Here is a 22,099-nt window from a genome sequence, read left to right on the forward strand (position 1 = left end):
ACCCATCATCTTAAAAGTGTTGTCTTTTATCTGAAGTATATTGACATCTAATTGCTTTCAGAGAGTTGCAAAACAGAAAAGTAAAAGACAAAATAAGATTTTTCACTTTGATTCACTGAAGGAAGGCAAAGAAGTTGTTCTGTGTAAACTTCTTAACCAAATGTTATTCTGTTTTAAAATTGGTTCATCTCAGTAAATGGACAAGGTGAAAGGGTGCAGTTTCTTCAAGTTGCTAAAGTCAGCTGTTTTGGGGATTATATAAAATAAAATGGGATTATATAAAGTGAAGTCACAATTTTCTGTTGTACTAAAGAATTATGATTATCTTTGTGTTATGGAAAAAGTGATTCCCAAATGCCCTATCTAGTTATGACATATCTATTTGTTCTAATATTGTAAAGTAATGTTAATCCAGTTACCCACATGTGGACTGCTGTTTGTGATGAGTATTCTCTAGATTAGTAATCCCTGGCAACCCCACCCACTTTCTCCTCTCCCCTTCTTCTCTGAGGCATCCTAAGTAAGTATGGATTTATTTAAATGTTAGCCTAAACAAATCACAATTCAGTGGATAGATTTACTGCAAATGATCATTTTTAGTAATTTCTAAAAGAAGCTAGACATAGTGAGGTTTTTTTTTTAATATTAATTTTTATTTTCATAGTGAGTTTTTAGAGCACAAAAAGAAGGCTACCTAGAAAGCCACTTCTGAAACAGAAGAATAAATTATGTTTTTCAGAAAATTAATCTATTTTAGTAAATTGTTTGTCCTGGGAAAATATGTGTAGTTAAAAAAAAAAAAAGATTGTGTATAGTATATAGTATATATACAAATATTTTAAGACCATGGAAGTAAATTAGTGCCCTTTTAATGAGCACCAAGATTGATATGGAGCAATAAGATAAAATTATAATAATAACAAATAAAATGAAGTACTTCATTACCTTTTAATTTAAATCCCATCAGTGTAATTTATTTTTTTCATTACTGTTTGATTCAGAGAGGCAGTATAATTTGGCATATTCTTTCCAGTCTTTTTCCTATATATTTTTTGCATAGCTCATATTGTTTGCATATAGTTTTTTATCTTGTTCTTTTTGATTAATATAATTTTTCTGGCCTGATTATTCTGCTGGATGGATGTACCTACCACATTTAATAGTGTCATTTTAAAGTACAAGTTAAGACTTCTGAGTTACAGGAACTGTTCAGATCTTTTGTTACACTGGAATTATGTTCTGTTGTGTGTAGGTTTTTTGTTTTTTGTCTTTTTTTTGGCTTGAAATAGGTATTTTATTGGATCTTTAATATCTTTAAGCAAAAAGATTCTGACTGTAGTAATCTTTGACCAAAACTGCTTTTTTCCTTCTCCTATTGCTTGTCTTACCAAATTTATTTAAACAGGTGCTAGCTAGTATAGTAATAGGACACAGGTTGGGGGTTAAAAATATTTTAAAGTTATTATGTAGTCTCTCATTCATATCAAAATTAGGGAAGACGTACCTAAGAATTATTGAATCTTCATTTATTTACCATGTTATTTTTTCTTTTCTTTCTGTGTTGTTGCTTAATTCACATATTTTGAATAGATGGTATATATAATAATTTTTCACTTTGGAAAACCACTAAAAGTAACCATTGCATAAGATAGTTTCCCCCTTTTTCTTATTACGCAAATAAAGGTAACAATATAAGCAATGTGTGGAATGGTTAACAAAGACTGGCATACTAATAGCTCTCCGCAGCTAAGTTACAGAAGGCTTAATATTGTTGAAGGTTAACATTAACACTAATTAATTTGTCCGTGATGCTTTGAAGATACATGGTAATAGGGAAGGGGATGAACTGGAAGTGTCAGCACGGAACTGAGTCCGAATCATGCGTTTGGAAGTGACTTCTGTGGCTGTATACAGGGTCACTTGATCACTCTGCTTTTTCCCTTTATTTAAATAAATATTACTAATTTAATAATTATAGGTAACATTTGTCAATTTTTCTATAAGCCAGGCAAAGTACTACTTTTTACATAAACTATTAGCTAATTATTTTGAACTACTAGTCATCATGTTAGAAAATTATATAGTATTTTGTGTGATGAGAGCTATTTTCAGTTTGATTTGTAGTTGGAGGTTAATGCCCTAGGATGTGCCTGTTTGTAAATTCTCCTGTTGTCTTATGCAAGGTGAATTGATTTTTCTAGATATAGCCGTAGAGGCATTCTTATAAAAAGCAGTTGTTTTGGCTCTTTCTGTATTGTAAAATTGCAGTATGTTAGAAGTACTTGAGGTAGATTTGAATTTTTTTTTTATTAAAAAAAAAGGGAATAAAGGAGTTACTTGTTATATCCTCAAAGGGATCCTGAATCCTGGAATAGAAAACTGTCCTGAAGCCTGGAGAGAGGGGTGTGGCCTGTGTCTGAGCTGGGAGTCATAACAACACAATCGGCTGCAGTTTTAAAGGATGCATTTTAGTTTTTATTGATTCGTTAACCTCTGTTTCTAAATATAAAATACAGTGTTGAAAGAATTGGGGTGTGTGTGTGTTGGTGGAAGTAGGAGTGGGTGGTGGTGTGGTTGTTAGGAAAAAGTAAGAACAGAGGGATCTTGCTTTTTCTTCTTTTTTGATTCCCCAGAGCCCTTCCCTACCTCATGCAGTAATCAGTAGCTACCAGTAATATTAAAGAGTTAAGTGGAAAACTTGTTTAATTTGTTTAACAGTTGGGATAGGACAATAAAAATACTAGAGAAATAAATAGCACAGAACAATTTTTCTTCATGATTTCAAATGTTCAATATGACAGAACTGCATATTTCCCCTTTTCAGTGGATTCTCCATCCCTTTTCTGCAAAGGTTATCAAATGTTCCAACGACCCAGTGTCATTCTTTGCTTTGACCTAAAGACCCTAGTATGTGCTCCTCAAAATGACTCTTACCTTTAATGCTGTGGAACTCAAAACAGCAGTCATTTCCTCTTCCTGCCATGGATTGCACAGATACTGTTAGATCTGCTGTAGTGAGGCTTTTCTGAAGATGTCATGGGAATGAACTGGTTTTAGTTCATTATTATCAAAGGAGTCGTAGAGATCTTTGAAAAGCACATGGAAGAAATTAATGAGCCGTAATTCTGATACTAATAGATAAATCATTGGTGTATTTTTCGAGTCTTTTTTCTACGTACCATGAAGTCAGCTCTCAATTAAACTGGGGTAATGGATTGGGAGAGAGGAGGGCCTTTCGAGATAATCTCAGATCATGACCAAAATTCTAGGCAAATCATCATTCTGGGGTGGCTTGTAGTAGGAAACTGGGACCTCTGCTGGCCTAGGTAACTAGGCATGGGCGTAGTACTGATAGGTATCCTCTGCAGGGATTAGGGCCGTAGCTTTGTGGCTGGGCTGCTATTGGGCAAAGGAGGAGGTCAAGGGTTAGACTCCTGGATGTCTCAGTCCTCTCTCCAACCAGAAGAGCCTTTGGGTTTGGTCAGGATAGGCATTTATTTAATGGCCAAATTGTAGAGCCCCAAAAGTAAAAATGGGTCCCAGTCCCTGCCATACCACAGTCAACACGAATCTAAAAACCAGATAATCGCCCAGTAACGGAGAGTTCATATAGAATGTAGCGTTCTGTATCCTTTCTACATAAGAGTTTTTGATTATGATTTCAGTATAATGGTACTGAATCGCCTTGAAATTGGAGGAGTAGTTCAGGCTAGTGTGGCTATCCTAATCAGGGAAATTGTTAGATTTTGCTCGTGACACTTGAGAGAAACAGGTGCTAGCAAGATTGGCAGTGGGTTCATTTGTGGCATAAATAGCCCAAGTAATCCAATAATTTAACACTTCCAGCAGTGGATTGACATTCTGTCAGTTATACAAAGCGACTTAGAAATTCTCTTGGGAAATTTGCCTATGTGATTCTCTGTATATATGCTGTTTCACTTTACATGATTCATTCACAGTGTATATACGTACTAAGTCTAACAGAAGTGTCTTTAAAAATAAAAAAGTTAGAATTTCCTATATTGCATCTTCGGAAGAACCTTGACTACTTGTTTCATTAGAAATGTGCAGCTGGAATACTAATTTATTCTAACTTAATTTATAAATAAAAGTTATTATTTGTTAATTAGTATCTTTTTTTCCAGTTTCTCTTCAGCAACGGGTAGCAGAATTGGAAAAAATTAACGCAGAATTTTTACGTGCACAGCAGCAGCTTGAGCAAGAATTTAATCAAAAGAGAGCAAAATTTAAAGAGTTGTATTTGGCTAAAGAGGGTAAGTTTATAAGTCTTCCCCTAGCCCCTATACTAAAACTGCCTTAAAATGTCAAGTTTCTTGGTAATACAATGTTGTCGTTAAATAAACCTTGATTTTATTTGTACTTATGTTGTATATAATAAAAGCCTGTTTAGAGGTAAGGATTAAGAATGGAACTGAAAAACAAAATGAGAAATATGTTACTAAGATTTGTCCTTGTCTTTTCACCTTAATGATGATACTTAACATAGTAGGCTGCCTGGTCCTGGGACAGGATTTTCAGTGCTCTTGACCCTTGAGAGAGAGCCCCAGGCAAATCAGGACCGTTGGCATTTCAGTAATAGCCTTAGCCATGTTATATTAAAACTGATAGTTCATGGAATTTATCCAACAATTGTTCAGTTATTTATTACTAGATATTTGTTTAATATTTGTTTAATGAGGCAGAAATTGTGTCTAGGTGCTGGGTATACCGAAGGAGCAAGAGTCACGTGGTTCTTTAACTCATAGAGCTTGAACTCTAGTGAGGAAAACAGATATTAAGTAATTGCATGATATGCTTTTAAAAAGGGCAAATATATTAGAGCATATCATGAGGGACCTAATCTGAAGGATAAAGGAAAGGGTTTACATTTTGGGTATTAACCTAGGAAAATATGGATATGATTTTCACAGCCCTCTAGACTAATGGCTGTCAAACTTTAATAACATGGAGAAAAATCACCTGGAGAGCTCGTTAGAACACAGTGTGTTGGGGTGGGGCCCGAGAATTTGCATTTCTAGTAAGCGTGTAGAGGACTGCAATACTGCTAGTCCTGGGACCACAGTTGGAGAACCACTGCTCTAGACTAGTGATCATCCAACTTTCAAATTTATGTACTCCTTAAGGTATTTATCCACGCCCCTCACACCTTTTTAAAGTTGATGTTTAAAATTTTTTATTTTAAGTTTAAGAGCTGTGAAGGATATTTAAATGAAAACTTTCCATCACCACCTGATTTAATAAAACAAATTAGTGAATAAGGTCTTTAGCAGACATTTTGTATTTTTCCCTTCCTTCCTTGTATTGGATTTTCTTTTTTGCATCTCCTTCATAATATTATTCTTAAAGTGTATTTTTTAGAACACAAACTGGAGTGTGCATCAGAATTTTACCTGCAGAATTTGTTGAAACAAAGATTGCTGGGCTCCACTCCCAGAGTTTCTGATTCACTATGTCTGTGGGATCCTGGAATTTGCATTTCCAGCAAGCAGGTGATGCTGATGTTACTGATTCAGACACCACAATTTGAGAACTATTGGCCTAAATAAAGTAGTGAAAGAATATTTTGTGCTTAAGCTATTTAAAAAATTTTGGGTGAGACTTCTCTGCAACAAAAATATACATGTACAAATACATGGTGATGGAAGGAGAACTGACTCTGGGTGGTGAACACAATGTGATATATAGATGATGTATTACAGAATTGTATACTTGAAACCTGTGTAATTTTACTAACCATTGTTACCCCAATAAATTAAAAAAAAGTTTTTTGAACCAAAAAGTATGCATGTAAATTTATTCTGTATTAAGTTATCATTATAGATATTAAAAGTACACAATTGATCACATGATAAATATTTTGCACATTTAAAAAATAATTATTAAAATGTAAAAATTACTGGACATGCAAGTCTTATGAGTTATGTTGGGTCTTCCTCCCAATTAAGTTATTAACCTCTTGTTGAATATTACTTACTTCCAGAAGAAGATAAGTTTCAGGTTTTTTGTTTTATTAAATAGATACAAGTGCTGAGAACCTTTGGTCTCATAAATAAGTAGATGAAAATAGAATTTAAAAAAAAAAAGCAATTATTCCATTCTCTTAACTCTTTCTAAATTGTATGTTAAATCAGTGTTCTAGCCTCAGAAATATTTGTATTCTATTGATTGACAACTCAGTTAGGTCTTCCTTCAATTTTGTTGAAAGTAGACTATCACCTACCTCACTTGCCAAAAGATTTGTTAGTTATTAGTCATTCACTTTTTTTTTACTGACATTGATATTTTAAGTTATCCCTCTGATTTAATATAACAGGAGTTTTTATATAACAGGGCAGTGAACCATAGTAAAATTCAGGATGGGTAAAAAGACTTTCTTTTGTTAAGTGGGAGAAGGATGTTAAGAAAAAGGAGCTGGGTAAGGAGAACCTGTATTTAAACACCCATTTGTTTCAGGAAACAATATTTATGAAAGTTGAGGATCTAGACGTTGATTCCTTTAAAACAACATGTTCCTATGAATCCCTTGGAAAATCTTTGCTTACTCCCAGGGGTACATGTATGTATACTTTGAAAACCACTGCCGTGGAGTGGTATTATTCAGACTACAGGTTGTAACCCATTGATGGATAACAAAATCGAGGGGATTGTGACCAGCAATTAAAAAAATAAAAAGGAATAAAATGGAAAACAAATAGCACCTTATACTTGGTAAGGTTAAGTAAGTATAGTTACATAAGTCTTTCGTTTCAGTTAAATATATACATGTATGTATAGAGTTGTTATATATGTATTTTTATATATACCTATATCTATATCTGATCTATATATATCTTATGAGTTGTGGTCAAAGAAGTTTGAAGGCCACTGTTCTACAGGATGGAAGGTTCTTAGGCCTCACAGAATTCAGCTCTGGCTTGGAAATATTTACTGACTGGAATATGGGATGGGGTTCTGTTTTCTGATGGCTTGCAGGAGGGCTGTTTCCTGTTTTATTTTGTTCCTTTATAGGCTGACAAGGAGATTGGGAAGCTGGTGTGCCTGGCTAGGCATGGTGGCACTCTGCAAGGCACTGTGGAGGTTGGGTGAATGAGAGATGGTTTTTGTCTTCCAGAAAGGATAGTTAGTCTTCGGGGGTAGATAATGCATTTGGCACGTATCATGATTGTTTGAATATATGTGAAGTATTGTGAGAAATAAGTTCTGTCCAGTTCTTCATTATGTTCAATGTGAATTTGTAAACCTCTCCTTTTTAAAATTTGTTTTAACCTTGAATTGATGAGACCACTTCAAACTCTGCAATGGTATGTTGTCAAGATAACCTGTAAAACCTTTAAAGTATATGTATAAGGTCATGGCAGTATTTCCTCTGATGACCAATTCAAACTCACTGTGATACTGGTTAGTGACATCCTTTTTCCCCTTCACCTCTCACACCAATAATCCCCTCTGCAGCTTTTTCTTTCAGTCTTTGTCTATTCAATAAATTCAAGTTAATCTTGTCCAAAGTTTGTTCATTTGCTTTGTTTTTTTCCTGTTCCCAAATAAAACTGTTAGGGTTTCCCTTGTTTTCTTATTTTCTTCTTTGAAATGATAAAATTGACTTTTCTATAAAATTCTGAAGAAATGAAAATGACCAAGAACCTCTCATTTCTGAAATACATTATCAATTACAGTTTCATATCTCTGAACTGAAACAGCTTGTAATGTGGATTCATTCACAAAACACACTTGGTATTAAAAGTTAAAATTGCTTTGATACATCTAAACCCAGTAAATCTGTGTGTGTACTATTTATCTACTGTGTGAAGTTCTCAGTGAACCTAATTGAAGCTGGCCATAAAGAACACTTAAGGTAACAAAAGTTCAAAAGGAATAATAATGTGGAACTTTTTGAGAGTTTTTGGTTTCTAAAGAAAATGCATAGTGTGTAAAAGGTAAACGTAGATTTAGTTTCTGACTTGGCTGTTTGCCTATTTCATAATAAAAATCAAATTTAAAGGTGTCCTCTAAAGCAGCAACTTATATTATTGCATATACTGTACACTATAAACCTAGTCTTTTATGACTGTCACAGGTAATGACAGTATAAGTCATTGTTTTGATGTGTTCAGCAGTCTTTGTTTTATCTCTCAGCAAACCAGGTCAAGGTAACCCCAGAAGTCCCAACGTTGGTATTTTTCCGGATAGAAACAGCTTTTGCTTTGGTGCTTTCACTTATTTGGAGAAAGCTGGTGGAATTGCAGACAGTAATGAGGAATGATAATAAAAGAGATTACCTTTTGACTCCTTTTACTGCCTGTTCCTACATTGGTACCCATTCTTTTCCCAGCTGATTTCAACTGGGAATGTTTTAAATATTTCTGAAAGTTTTGTTGCTTTTCCGTTAAATTTGAAAAAAAGTATCTTTCAAAAATTATTTGATTTAGCTTTTTCCTTTAACCACCTTCACTACAAAGCTTTGACACTGCAGCAGTGTTTGTATTTTGTGTTTTGGCAATCCTCAATTTTGGGCAATGAGTAAGAGCCTATTACATGAGGCAGCAAACAAAGGCCATAGAGTTCTCAATTGGAGGAAATAGTAGAAATGGAATCACCAGAAGACCATGAAATTTTCTAGTGTTCGGAAAGATTTTGTACATGGTCATAATTTGTATAAAAGTCTGATGCTAACTAACCAGAGTTTCAATAGGTAGAAGCTAGGTTTAGGTAGATATGTAGGGAGATATAAGCTTGCATTTGGACATGAAAATAAAACTAGAGTATATTTAAAACTTTTTAAACCATTAGAAACCTTAGAAACACAATAAATAAATTGAAATAAGGTAAATAGATGGTTTAAACTGTAGACAAAGCACAGAGATGTTAGTAAATTTGAAGAATGTATTGTGGAGTCCTCTCTCCCAGTGAGACATAGAGAAATCTCAAAGAGCAGTTGACATACAGGACGAATTGAATCCTCAACACACATCTAACAAGAGTTCCAGGAGAAGAGAATGAAGGGAATAATAGAGAATATTTGAGGAGATAATAACTTCAAGCATTAAGAAAAAAAAGTGAGTCCTTATCATAAATACTGAGTACCAAGCAGGGTAAATAATAGTAAATTCATACTTTGACACATCATAAACTGTGGAACGTCAAGAATGAAAAGAAAATTTTGAAAGCTACCAGAGAGAAGAAACAATTATGCTGACAAGAGATACCACATAAGCAAAATAGATGCCAGGAGACAATGAAATAAGATCTTTGAAGTGCAGAGAAAAAATAATCATCAACCTAAAATTTTATATGCAACCTAAAATTTAAATTATTTAAGAGTAAAAGCAAAATAGATATTGCAAGCATGGAAAAAGTAGAGCATTTATCACCCACATAAATCACCAAATGAACTAGTAAAGATAACATTTGCAGAAAGAAAAGTAAACAGAAGGAATGGATAGGATATAAGAAACAATACTAAGCATCTTAACTGATAAATCTGACTAAACACAAAACCAAAAAAACTTCCTAGTTCACTATTATGTTTTTAATAGAAGAAAGTGAAACAACTGAGGCAATAAGATTGGTGCTTAGAGGCAAAAAACATTGAAGGGATGTAGAAGGCTATTATAATGAAAGAAACCATCTACCAAGAAAATGTAATAATCATGAACTATGCACCTAACAAAATAGCCATGACACATCATGTAAAACAAAAAGTGATAGAACTATAAGGGAAATTGATAAATGCACACATAGGAGATGTTTAACATTATATCAATTGCTAGATCAAGCAATAAGTAAAGATATAGTCGCTTTCAGCAACAGAATTTTAAAAAGCTTGATCTCTGAGAAATTCTGTACCCAAGAAATAGAAAATACGCGTATGCATTCCTTTTTTACAGTAGTTCTGCATCTGCAATTTTGCTTTCTGCAGTTTCAGTTATGCAGTCAACTGTAGTCTGAAAATATTAAATGGAAAATTCCAGAAATGAAAAAAAAATCATGTTTTAAATTGTATGTGGTTCTGAGTAAGTAGCATGATGAAATCTTGCACTGTCCTGCTTCATCCCTCCCAGGATGTGAATGATTCCTTTGTCCAGTGTATCCATGCTGTATCTGCTTCTTGCCCATTAGTTACTTAGTAGCTGTCTTGGTTACCAGATTGACTGTCAAGATATCACAGTGATTGTGTTCAAGTAACCCTTATTTTACTTAATAATGGCCCCAAAGCACAAGAGTAGTGATGCTTGGGAGTTCAGATATGCCAAAGAGAAGCCATAAAGTGCTTTCTTTAAGTGAAAAGATACGTATGTATGGGAAAAAAAGAGTATATACAGGATTTGGTGCTATTTGCAGTTTCAGGCATCCACTGGAGGTCTTGGAATGTAGCCCCTGCATATAAGGGGGGAGACTTCTGTATATTAAACAGGGAACACTTAAAAAATTGTCTACATTTCAAAGGAAGACAGCATATTAAAAATCAATCTACTCACCATGTTTTCTTACCAAATGCAATTATATTTTAACAATTAACTGTTTTTTCCAAAAGTTTGGAAACTAAGAATATATTCCTATTTCTCATAAGTTAAAGAGGAAATTGCAATGGAGATTGCAAAGTACTTAGCATACAATGAATATGCTTGTGGGGTGCAGCTAAAACAATACTTTGAGAGTAAGTTTATAAGTTTAAATGCATTTTTTTTCCAAAGATTTTATTGGGGAAGTGGAACAGGACTTTATTGGGAAACAGTGTGTACTTCCGGGACTTTTCCAAGTCAAGTTGTTGTCCTTTCAATCTTCGTTGTAGAGGGTGCAGCTCAGCTCCAGGTCCAGTTGCCATTGTTAGTTGTAGGGGGCGCAGCCCACCATCCCTTGTGGGAGTCGAGGAGTCAAACCGGGCAACCTTGTTGAGAGGCTGCGCTCCAACCAACAGCCATCTGGCCACCCAGGAGCTGAGCAGCAGCTCATTGACTTCATTCTAGCTGTGGAGGGCGCAGCTCGCTGGCCCATGTGGGAATTGAACTGGCAGCCCTGTTGCCCAGAGCTCGTGCTCTAACCAACCGAGCCACCCGTTTGCCCCTAAATGCATTTACTAAAAGACACAAGAGATTAAAAATAAATGATCTAATTGTTCAACTCCAGAAGATAGAAAAAGAGTGAACTTAAAGAAAATAATAATAGAGATTAATGAAATAGAAAACAAAGTAACAGTTAAAATCAAAAGCACATCTTTTGGAAAAAAACTAATGAGAAAATAAAAAGACTATGAACAGCATACGAGTACTGTGTATGTCTAGGCCAATATATTTGGAAATTTAGGTGAAATGAGTAATTTCCAAGAAAATACGAATTAACAAAAGTACCTCAGAAAACCTGAATAAACCATAACCATAAGAGAAACTGAATCAATAAGGAGAATTCTTATTTACAAACGATACCATAGGCATAGATTTTATAGACAAATTTTGTTAAAACTTCTAGGAACATTTGTTCCTATCTTTTGTATACTATGTCAGAAACAAAAAAAGTCATCCAGTTTATTTTGTGGGATTAATTTAACCTTGATACATAAACAAGAAGCACTGATAATAGCATACCAATAAATCTCATTTATGACCATAGAGATTAAAATCCTAAATAAAATTGACTTCCGTAGAGTATATAAAAATAGTATACTATGACCATGTGTATTAGGAATGCAACGAGAGTTTAACTTTAGAACATCTATTGATGTAACTCACTAAATTAACAAATGAGAAAAAACAGAAAGGACAGTCAATAAAATTGAACACCCTTTAATAATACCAGTTCATTCTAGTTTTTAGCAAACTAATAATTGAGGGGACCTGCTTTAGCCTATGAAAATGTTTCTATTAGAAACTGATAGCATATATTATACTTAATGGTGAAACAAGACAAAAAGGATTATTATTAGTACTGTAATTCGTTTTGTACTATAGGGTCTCCTAGCCAATGCAATAAAATTTTAAAAAATGAGTTATAAAATTTGGAAAGTTAAGGATAGTTTTGTTTCTGTGTGGATACTAGATGACTATCAGAGGAACCAAGACAGTCTACATTATTAGAACTAAAGAGGGTTATCAACATTGTTGGAATAAAGATTAATAAAGAAGAATCAGTAATGTTTCTTTGTAACAACTAATTATTGAAGTAACGGAAAAAGAAATCCTGAAGCAAATAAAATAAGACAGAAGAAAAAAATCAGAGCCCTTATTCACTTTGGAATAAGTCTAACCAAGGATGTATATAAAACCTTTATAAAGGAACCTTATAAAATAGTTTTGAAGGACATACAAGAAACACCTTAATTAAATGGAATGAGATACCGTGTTTCCCCGAAAGTAAGACCTAGCTGGACCATCAGCTCTAATGCGTCTTTTGGAGCAAAAATTAACATTAAGACCTGGTATTATACCCAGATAGTATATTATATTATTATACCCGGTCTTATATAAGACCCGGTCTTATATTAATTTTTGCTCCAAAAGATGCATTAGAGCTGATGGTCCGGCTAGGTCTTATTTTCAGGGAAACACGGTAGCATGTTCATAGGTGGAAAGACTCAATCTCAGAGATGCCAACTCTTCAGTTAATCTATAAATTTAGAGCAATTTGAATTAAAATCAGTTTTTTCCCCCTTATGGGTCTTCCAAAGTATCTTTGTGTAAGGAAGAACAAGATCAAGATGGTGACCATTATATTGAACTACCAATTTATAGAAAATACAAAGAACAAAGGAACAAGTTCAACTATATTACAGGAATGCAATTAGCAAAATCCAGACTCTGAGAAGCTCCACAAGACAACTTAGCTTCCTCAACTAACAAATAAATTGCAAGGTAAAAAGCTGGAGGGGAAACCTGTAGACTAAAAGACTTAAAATACATTGCAACTAGCTATAAAGTATGGACCTTATTTGGGTTCTGATTCAAAGAGCTAAACTATTTTTAAAAATTTAGACAACTGGAAATTTAAACATTGGATGTTTTATGATACTCAGGTATTGTAAAAAATTTTCAGATGTGAAATGAGCCAGTCAGAAAAAGACAAATACTGTATGATTCCACTTAATGAGGTATCTAGAATAATTAAACTAATTGAAAAAAGAAAGTAGAATGTGATTACCAGGGGCTTGGAGAAGGGGGAAATAGGGAGTTGTTTAATGGATATACCATATTTTGCCGTGTATAAATGTGTTCCTGTGTATAATGTGAACCCACATTTTTGGCCCAAAGTTTCAGAGAAAAAAATCTTTCATTTTAATTATTATTTTTTTAATTAAGATTTTATTGGGGAGGGGGAACAGGACTTTATTGGGGACCAGTGTGTACTTCCGGGACTTTTCCAAGTTAAGTTGTTGTCCTTTCAGTCTTAGTTGTGGAGGGTGCAGTTCAGCTCCAGATTCAGTTGCCGCATTCCTTGCGGGAGTTGAGGAGTCGAACTGGCAACCTTATGGTTGAGAGCCCGCGCTCCAACCAACTGAGCCATCCGGCTGTCCCCCAGGAGCTGAGCGGCAGCTCATTGACTTCATTCTAGTTGTGGAGGGTGCAGCTCGCTGGCCCATGTGGGAATCGAACTGGCAGCCCCGTTGCCCAGAGCTCGCGCTTTAACCAACTGAGCCACCCGTCTGCCCCGGTTTTAATTCAAATTTTTATTTGTTTACATTTAGGTATTTGTTTTTTGTATTATAAAGGAATTTTAGCATTTTAAAAAATATATTATGGTACAAGAAGTTTTATGTAACAAATAATTACAAAACACAGAAACAGATACAAGATACAAGAAGTTTTATGTACCGGTAACAAATTTACAATATTTACGCATCACAGAAGGCCAAGAACTCTTCATTGTTGCAAGTTCGTCATAAGTTCAACAAAACTGATTATTGTATTCCAGGATATTATTTTGCATACAGATATCATTATTGATTGCTAGAGTTACACTTTAACTCATAAGTATAAATAGAATTAAAATCATTTATATAGATGCAGAATTAGTACTACCCATTTATAACGGACATCCTTATTTTTCCCTCACAAATTTGGGCCAAAAAGTGCACATTATACATAGTAAAATATGATAGTTTCTGTTTTGTAAGATGAAAAGTTCTGGAGCTTGTACAGCAATGTGAATGACTTAACACCACTGAACTGTACATTTACAGTTCAGTGGTGTTAAGATGGTACATTTTATGTGTACATTTTATGTGTATTTTTAAGAAATGGTTCTTATCTTTTAGAGATACATACTGAAATATTTATGGGTAAATGGTAAGTTTGAGAGTTCTACTTCTGGCATGGTAATGTGAGGAGCTCCCATAGACCCACTCCCCAGCAAAACCAGTGAAAATTATTTTTAAAAACCACCATTTAAAGTCTCTAGAAGTGGTCCTAAGGCATACAGAAAATGAGACATTTCTTCAAGAAAATCGACTAAATCTTGGTAAAAATAGAGTCTGTGGCATTTGATTGATGAAGTACTCCCTTCCTCTCCCCTCCTATCTTGCTGTGATAGAAACTGAAGTCCAGGCAGATGATGCCAGGAACACAGGTCTCCCTCTCTCCCCAGCTCACAGTTGAGGGCTACAGAATCATTATCCCCCTGCCCCCCACACCTGTCATGGCGGCAGAGTTTCAGTTGAGTGTGGCCAAGAGGTCTAGAGGTCCTTTCTTCCATCCAGCGCCCACTCTTAGGACAGAGGGTCTACCTTGGTTGTGGTATACTCAAAATTCTGATAGCCCTTGCTCTAGCTTGTGTGTAGGGTGGAGGTTCCATGCTGGGAGAAGCAAGTCAAGAAGACCAGAGCCTACCACTCCATCTCCCCCACTCAGCGCCCTGTTCCTAAAGCAGATACGTCACTCAGAGAGATGAGCACCAGCAGTTAAGTGGAGTTTGACAGATGGATGTGGTCAGCAAAGAGACACTCAGAGGGGATCCCTACAAAAACTCATCCCCGCGTGACTGCACGTGCCCAAGGCTGTGCCACCTGAGGAGTAACGTCAGTGGCTACTCTGTGTGTTTGTGTGTGTGTGTGTGGGGGGGGGGGGGCAGAAATAGGCTTTATTAAAATAATCCAGCCAACCACAAAACAAACAGCAGACAATAGTAACAAGCCAGAAAGGGGGTGGTGAGGAACTAGAGTTGCTGCAATATATTATCAAAAATCTCATTTTCAACAAAAATGAGATGAAATAACCAGGAAAAACCCATACAAAGGAAAAAAAGCTTGCAGTGCCTGTGAGGGTGACCAGATGTCAGATTTAACAGATGGACTTCAAAGTAGTCATAAATATATTCAAAGAACTGAAGAAAACCATCTTAAAAGAAGTAAAGTGTGATGATGTTTTATCAAATAGAGAATATCAATAAAGAAATTGTAACAATCAAATGGACATTCTGGAGTTGAAAAGTACAATAATCAAAATGAAAAATTCACTATAGGGGCTCAACAGTGGATTTGAACTGGAAGAAGAATTCGTTAATTTGAAGATAGGTCACTTAACATTATCAAGTCTGGGGGGCGGCTGGTTGGCTCTGTGGTTAGAGCGCAGTGCTCATAACACCAAGGTCCCCGGTTCGATTCCCACATGGGCCAGTGAACTGTGACCTCCATAACTTGATTGAAAATGACTTGATTTGGAGCTGAGATGCACCCTCCACGGCTAGATGGAAAAGAACGACTTGACTTGCCAACTAGATTAAAAGAAAAACGACTTGGAGCTGATGGGTGCTGTAAAAACACAGAGTTTCCCAATATTCCCCAATTAAAAAAAAAAATCCAGTCTGAAGAGCCGAAAGAAAATAGAAAAAGGAACAGAGCCTCAGAAATGTGAGATATCATTAAGTGTGCGAACATCTCGTATGTATAATGGGAGTGCCAGAGGAGAGATGAGAGAGAGAAAAAAAATATTTGAAGAGATAATGGCTGAAAGTTTCCCAAATTTGATGGGACCTACACATTGCACTCCCGGTAGGATAGAGATGTGTAGATATAGATGATGCATGCACCACACACACACACACACACAGTAAAAATCCTAAAATAAGCCAGAAAAAAAAAAAAAGCTGACTTCTCATTGGTAACAATGGAGGCCAGAAGGCAGTGGGATGGCTTTTAAAATGCTCAAAGGTAAAAAACAAAACAAAACCCTGTTAACCAAGAATCCTACGCCCAGCAAAAACATCTCTCCAAGATGAAGGTGAAATAAAGACATCCTCAGATAAACAAACACTGAGCGAAGTTTTCCTGGCAGACTTCTTACAAGAAATACTAAAGGAAATTCTTCAGCTGAAAGCAAGTGGTTCCAGACAGTAATTTGAATTCAAATGAAAGAAACAATGTCCTCAGTAAATGTAATTGTGTGATTATAACAGTATAAATACATATTTCTTAATGGATTTAAAAGCAGTTCTATAAACCAATGTGTATATTGTGGACTTACTAGGTCCTATGGAAATACATTTGCCAGTATCAGCAGTACCAGATAGTAATTCCAACCCATATAGAATCAAGTGAATAAAGCCAGAAATGGTAAATGTGACGGTTAATATAACATAGGCTATTAATATACACTTGGCTTCCTTTCTCCTGTCAGGTTTTTTAAAACACAGTTATATGAAACAGTAATTACAGCAATGTATGATGAGTTTATAACATACATAGATGGCCACGTATGTAACAGTAATAGCATACGCAGATGTGGGGAAAGGGAATAGAGCTACAGAGGAGTAACATTTCTATACCTGCACACCTCAGAGGTGTTGCGCGTTCAGTTCTAGACCACTGTGATAAAGCGAATATCAAAATAAAGTGAATCGTCTTTTTGCTGGTGTGTGTGTGTGTAGGGATCTTTAGTTTGTAAAAAACACAACATCTATGAAGCACAATAAAGCAAAGTGCAATAAAGTGAGGTATGTGGAATGGAGGCCAGAGAGGTTAGACGTAAACTCATTTAGCCAATAGGTGAAAGAGCTTAAATTGAGCTCTAAAACTATGGCCTTCATCCCTGTTTGGTTAGATAGTTAATATTAATTGATTTGTGATACCCAGCATATCTTACAGCTTACCTTTAATTGAAATGGTTTCATTTTCTAACTTAACATTTTAAAATTAAATGCTTAACTTCTTCATAACAGTGTTAACATTATAAATTTAATGTTTTGTTTCTACTTTGGAATGTTAGCCTTATAAAAGTGAATGCCTCATTAATGGAGTCTTTTACTTTTTTCCCAGAGGATCTGAAGAGGCAAAATGCAGTGTTACAAGCTGCACAGGATGATTTGGGACACCTTCGAACACAGCTCTGGGAAGCCCAGGCAGAGATGGAAAATATTAAGGCCATTGCCACAGTCTCTGAGAATACCAAGCAAGAAGCTATAGATGAAGTGAAAAGACAGTGGAGAGAAGAAGTTGCTTCACTTCAGGCTGTTATGAAAGGTAAAGATAAAGAAAGATTTGTCTTACGATTTTCTAACACAACTGATTCTGATGATTGAGAACATTTTCAGAGGGTCTTAAAATGTGCCCTGAGTGTCGTTTGTGGCTTTATGTATTACCATCTCCAAGGTGTCTTTCCAAATAAAAGGGAAGCCAATAATATTGTATATGGGTATATCATTTGTATTTTTAACAAATTTAATAATGGAGAATAATAATAAGAGTGTTACCGAGATATTGCATTAAATGAGAACTGTAGTTCATCATAAGGTTTAAAGCAGGGCTTTTAAATGGATTTTTTTATAGGAGTCAGGCAAGTAGTATTAATAAAGCTGTACGGGTACAGAGAGTATGTAGAGCTGGAGAAACCTCCCATGCAAAGAGTAAAGTTACTATTTACACTTATTAATTCCAGCTAATTATTGCCCATTCAGTCCAGTGTTGCCATATCTTTCACCTTTTTAAGAAAAATTTGGATTTTTATGTAACACCTTCACTGCAATCTATGAGGTAGAATGGGCTATGGGTTAGAATAGGCTTGATGGGCTGCCAGCTTGTCCAAGGAAGAGTAGTGGTTTAATTTCTCTCTAATGTTGGTACCAGTGCTGAATTATTTCCTGCATTTCTGAGAAGGTAATGAAATGAAGTCAGTTGCCTCCTGAATATTTTGGTTCCTGGAATTTGTTTAGTTAATATTATAAGTGTGAAATAGTGGTGACTTTATTTTTTCTGTCTTAGCATTTCAGTGTCTTTTTTGCTTTAGTGCTCTTAGGAAAAAGTTGGTAAGACTAGCCCTATTTCTCAGTTTGTGGCTATCACCTAGGGATGACTCTGAGCCTCTGTGACAATACTGACTACAGTGGCTTACATAAATAGGGGTGTATTTTACTCACAGAAGAAGATATCCACAGGTAGGTAATCCAGAGCTGGTTACGGTGGTTCCACGATGTCCCCAGTGTTCTTGGTCCTTCAATCCTTCTGTTCCTTCATCCTTAGTATGTGGTTTTCAACTTCATTTTGCCTCATGGCTGAAAAATGGCTGCTCCTCCTTCAGGCTGCCTCAGAAAAGCAAAAATTTGCTAGAAATATCCAGCATACATCCACCCCCCCCCCCCCAAACACACACACTTAATTGAGGTATGTGGTTACCTATAACGGGAAAATCTAGTTTTTAAGTTGGGCCATTGACTTCCTGGACAAAATTGGGGTTTTGTTAGTAAGGAAGAAGGAGCCGTGGAAATTAATGGGCCACCATCAGTGTTTATCACATAGTGTTTTCAGATTATATTACATTTGAAGCCATTTTATAAAGACTATAGAATTTATTTTAATTCAGAATCTTGGGTTATAGTAAAATATTCCGGAAATACTTCCTTTTTTCTCATACTTGCAGGTAGTTGGATTGGGGTGACATGTTGTATTTGACTTAGGAACCATAGCGTAGTATCTGAGAACAGAGTTTTGGAGTGGCCTTAGGTTTGAATTCCAGCTCTGCTTTTCAGTTATGAAACATTGGCGAGGGCACTTAACCTTTTCTCAACTTTCCTTATCTGTAAAATAATATATGACACAGGTTTATTTGAAGATTAGAAATTATTTAAAGCCCTTAGTAAAATTTCTACACATAATAAGAACTAGAAATGTTAGTTTAGTGGTTTTGTTTTTTTAATGAATTAAAAGATTTCCAGAAACTAGGCAAAAGCTCTTTATATAACTACTTTTTAAATTTTAGTGTGCCAGAACCTTTTTTTTTTCAGAATGCTTAGACGTGAAATATTTGGTGATGTTTTGTAGAAACAGTTCGTGACTATGAGCACCAGTTCCACCTTAGGCTGGAGCAGGAGCGAACACAGTGGGCACAGTATCGAGAATCCGCAGAGAGGGAAATAGCTGATTTGAGGAGAAGGCTGTCTGAAGGTCAAGAGGAGGAAAATTTAGAAAATGAAATGAAAAAGGTATGAAGGAATGTATTCATCTATAGAAATATTTAAAATCCAAATGCAAGATGCTTTAATATTATTGTGGTAATAGAAGTTGTATTTTCATGTTTTCTGTTAGGGGAATTATTTGGACACAGACCTAACTATAATACTAGATAATTTGATGCCATTCCCCCATATATTTGTATAGGAAACTCCCTCACCTTCTTCAGATCTTTGACCAAAAGTCTCCGCCTCATGAGGCCTATCCTGACCGCCCCGTTTAACACTGCAACCTGCCCGTCTCCTTCCCCCGCTTACCACAACTCTGCTGATCACCCTTATCCTATTCTAATTTTTCTGTTTCCACAGCACATATTTCCTTATAATATCCAGTGTTCAGCTATTTATTATGTTTAATGTTTGCTGCCTTTTTCTCCTTGCTAGCATGTAAGCTCCACGAGGGCAGGAGTCTTGTTTATTTCTGTATCCTCAATGCCTAGAACAGTGTCTAGAACGTAGGTGCTCAATAAATATTTGTTGAATGAGTGTTGTTGCTTGGTGCTTTAGTTTCTGGTTTTATTCCTTTCTCAATCTACCTTGGTTCCTGTGTGATGAATGTACTGCATATTGTGCTTGAACATATTACCATAAGATGCCTGAACATAGACCAACTAAATATAAGGTGAAATATGTTATCATTGAGAAAATTTAAAAAGCTTTATGGCCAGTTTGATTATATAAACTTTTACATTACTAAATTATGTCTGTGTGTGTGTGTGTGTGTGTGTGTGTGTGTGTGTGTACATACTTGTATATATATTATATTTAAAATCACATATTATATAAAATAATAATTAGAATTTGATTTTTCTTTTCAATGGGATTAATCATAGTCTTAGATTCCAAATTCTTAGTCCATACAAGGACTACTTTCATGGTTAGTTAGTTTTTTAAAATAATGTAAAAATCTGAGAACCCAACACTCAAAAGTTTGAATCTTGAGGAATAGTTTTTTCCATTCTCTCATTTTAGGAAAAGATTTTAATTCAGAATCTTTATGAGGATCTGACAGTGTCTTCATCATCACTAGCATCACTTAGTTATCTAACAATAGACAACCTTCATTTCTCTCAAGTTGAGATGAATTCATATTTGATGCTGCCATTGGAAATTTTATTCCTAGCTACAACTACCCCTTCACATGAGGATAGTTGTTTTTTCCTCTTTTCTAATATATTCATATTCATGATTTCCACAATCTGCTACTTTTTGTCATTTTTAAAATTTATTTTTTAAAATAAATTTTATTTTTTAGAATAGTTTTTGATCTACAAAAAAGGTGAATACCATGTGGAATTCCCATATACTCCACACCCAGTTTCCCCTATTATTGACATCATATGTTAGTATGGTGCATTTGTCACAATAAACCAGTATTGATTTATTATTAACTGAAGTCCATTATTTGTATTCAGATTTCATTAATTTTTACCTAATGTTCTTTTGTCTGTTCCAGGCTCTCATCCAGGATACCACATTACATTTAGTCATGTCTCTAGGCTCCTCTTGGCTGGGACAGTTTCTCAGATTTTCTTTGTTTTTAATGACCTTTCTGTCATTTAAAAATATTGTCTTATAAAAGTTTGTTTATAATGTTACGCAGCACTTTGAATTGTGAGGTCATCTTTGCATTAATAAATCGTTCCATTAATTCTTTGCATTTTTCTTCCTATTCGCTTTCCTGCTCTTTTTTATCAGCAGACTTCTGTAAGGATACCAAATTAGCCTTGACTGAAGATATTTTAAAATCATATGTCTTTTCCAAACAGGACTTAGTGCAAAATAAAATAAATGATGAAATGACTTTGTAAGGACTGGAAAACAAAGTGAACCTCTCTTGTGTGAGAGGTTTGTTATTTTAGGGAACATCTTCACTCACATTTGCACATATATGATATTTTCCGTATCATGAAGAATTTAGGATAAGCTTGAGCTCATTTAAACTTAGTGAATAAGGTGAATTTTCATTTTTACTATAAGGAAACAAGCCAATTTTTTGAGTCTGCCTTTGTTTCAGTTTATGCGTGTGTGTGTGTGTGTGTGTGTGTGTGTGTGTGTGTGTATAAATGAAAATTAATTTTCTCACCAGTTTAAGAGTTTATGGATGTTGTTTCCTTTTAATCCATGTTTTTGAGAATGAAGGATGGAAAACAGTGTGGTAATTTTAGGGGTCATCTTTGGGTTTGTTTTATTTAAATATCAAAAATAAATTTATATTTAAATAGTCTGTTTAAATAACTGGATGGAAGCCTTTTTATAGCAATGTAATTTTCTAATATTTTAGCAAAGACATTGTTTTGTTTTTTAATGTTTAAAAAAGTCTTTTCAATATTCATAAGAAATTATGGTTTCATTAATTTAGTAACCAGATTTGTAAAAAAGTATTTAATATGTGTATTTCCTTTTATGCATAGGATATTTTCCAATTCAATTACTCAATTAATTCAAAAGTCAATTGTCATAGTGAATCTATTTTCCTACTTAATCCCAAATTCTAAGTGGAATATTTGTGAAAACTATTATGACTTGACATTCAAAGTAATGCAACATTTAAACTTGGACATGGTTCAGTTTTGTGAGTGTTAATACAGTGCCTGGTAGACTTACATGTTATACTAATTTTAACAAGTGGGTGGGTCAGAGTTTCTTAGAAAAG

The 22,099-nt window shown here is 34.9% G+C and overlaps 1 protein-coding gene across 2 annotated transcripts in view; it reads left to right on the plus strand.

Annotated features, from left to right (window-relative positions):
• Positions 1-22,099, plus strand: part of RABEP1 (rabaptin, RAB GTPase binding effector protein 1) — an 84,913-nt gene that overhangs the window by 24,542 nt on the left and 38,272 nt on the right. For both annotated transcript variants that reach the window (XM_074319646.2, XM_074319647.2), the window contains exons 2-4: positions 4,146-4,274; positions 17,258-17,461; positions 19,256-19,416. In XM_074319646.2, coding sequence (XP_074175747.1) covers positions 4,146-4,274; positions 17,258-17,461; positions 19,256-19,416 — 494 coding nt within the window. The remainder of the gene's footprint in view (positions 1-4,145; positions 4,275-17,257; positions 17,462-19,255; positions 19,417-22,099) is intronic.

Source organism: Rhinolophus sinicus, chromosome 12, assembly GCF_057876585.1.
Source record: "Rhinolophus sinicus isolate RSI-liver-muscle chromosome 12, RSI-T2T, whole genome shotgun sequence".
Classification (NCBI taxonomy): Eukaryota; Metazoa; Chordata; class Mammalia; order Chiroptera; family Rhinolophidae; genus Rhinolophus; species Rhinolophus sinicus.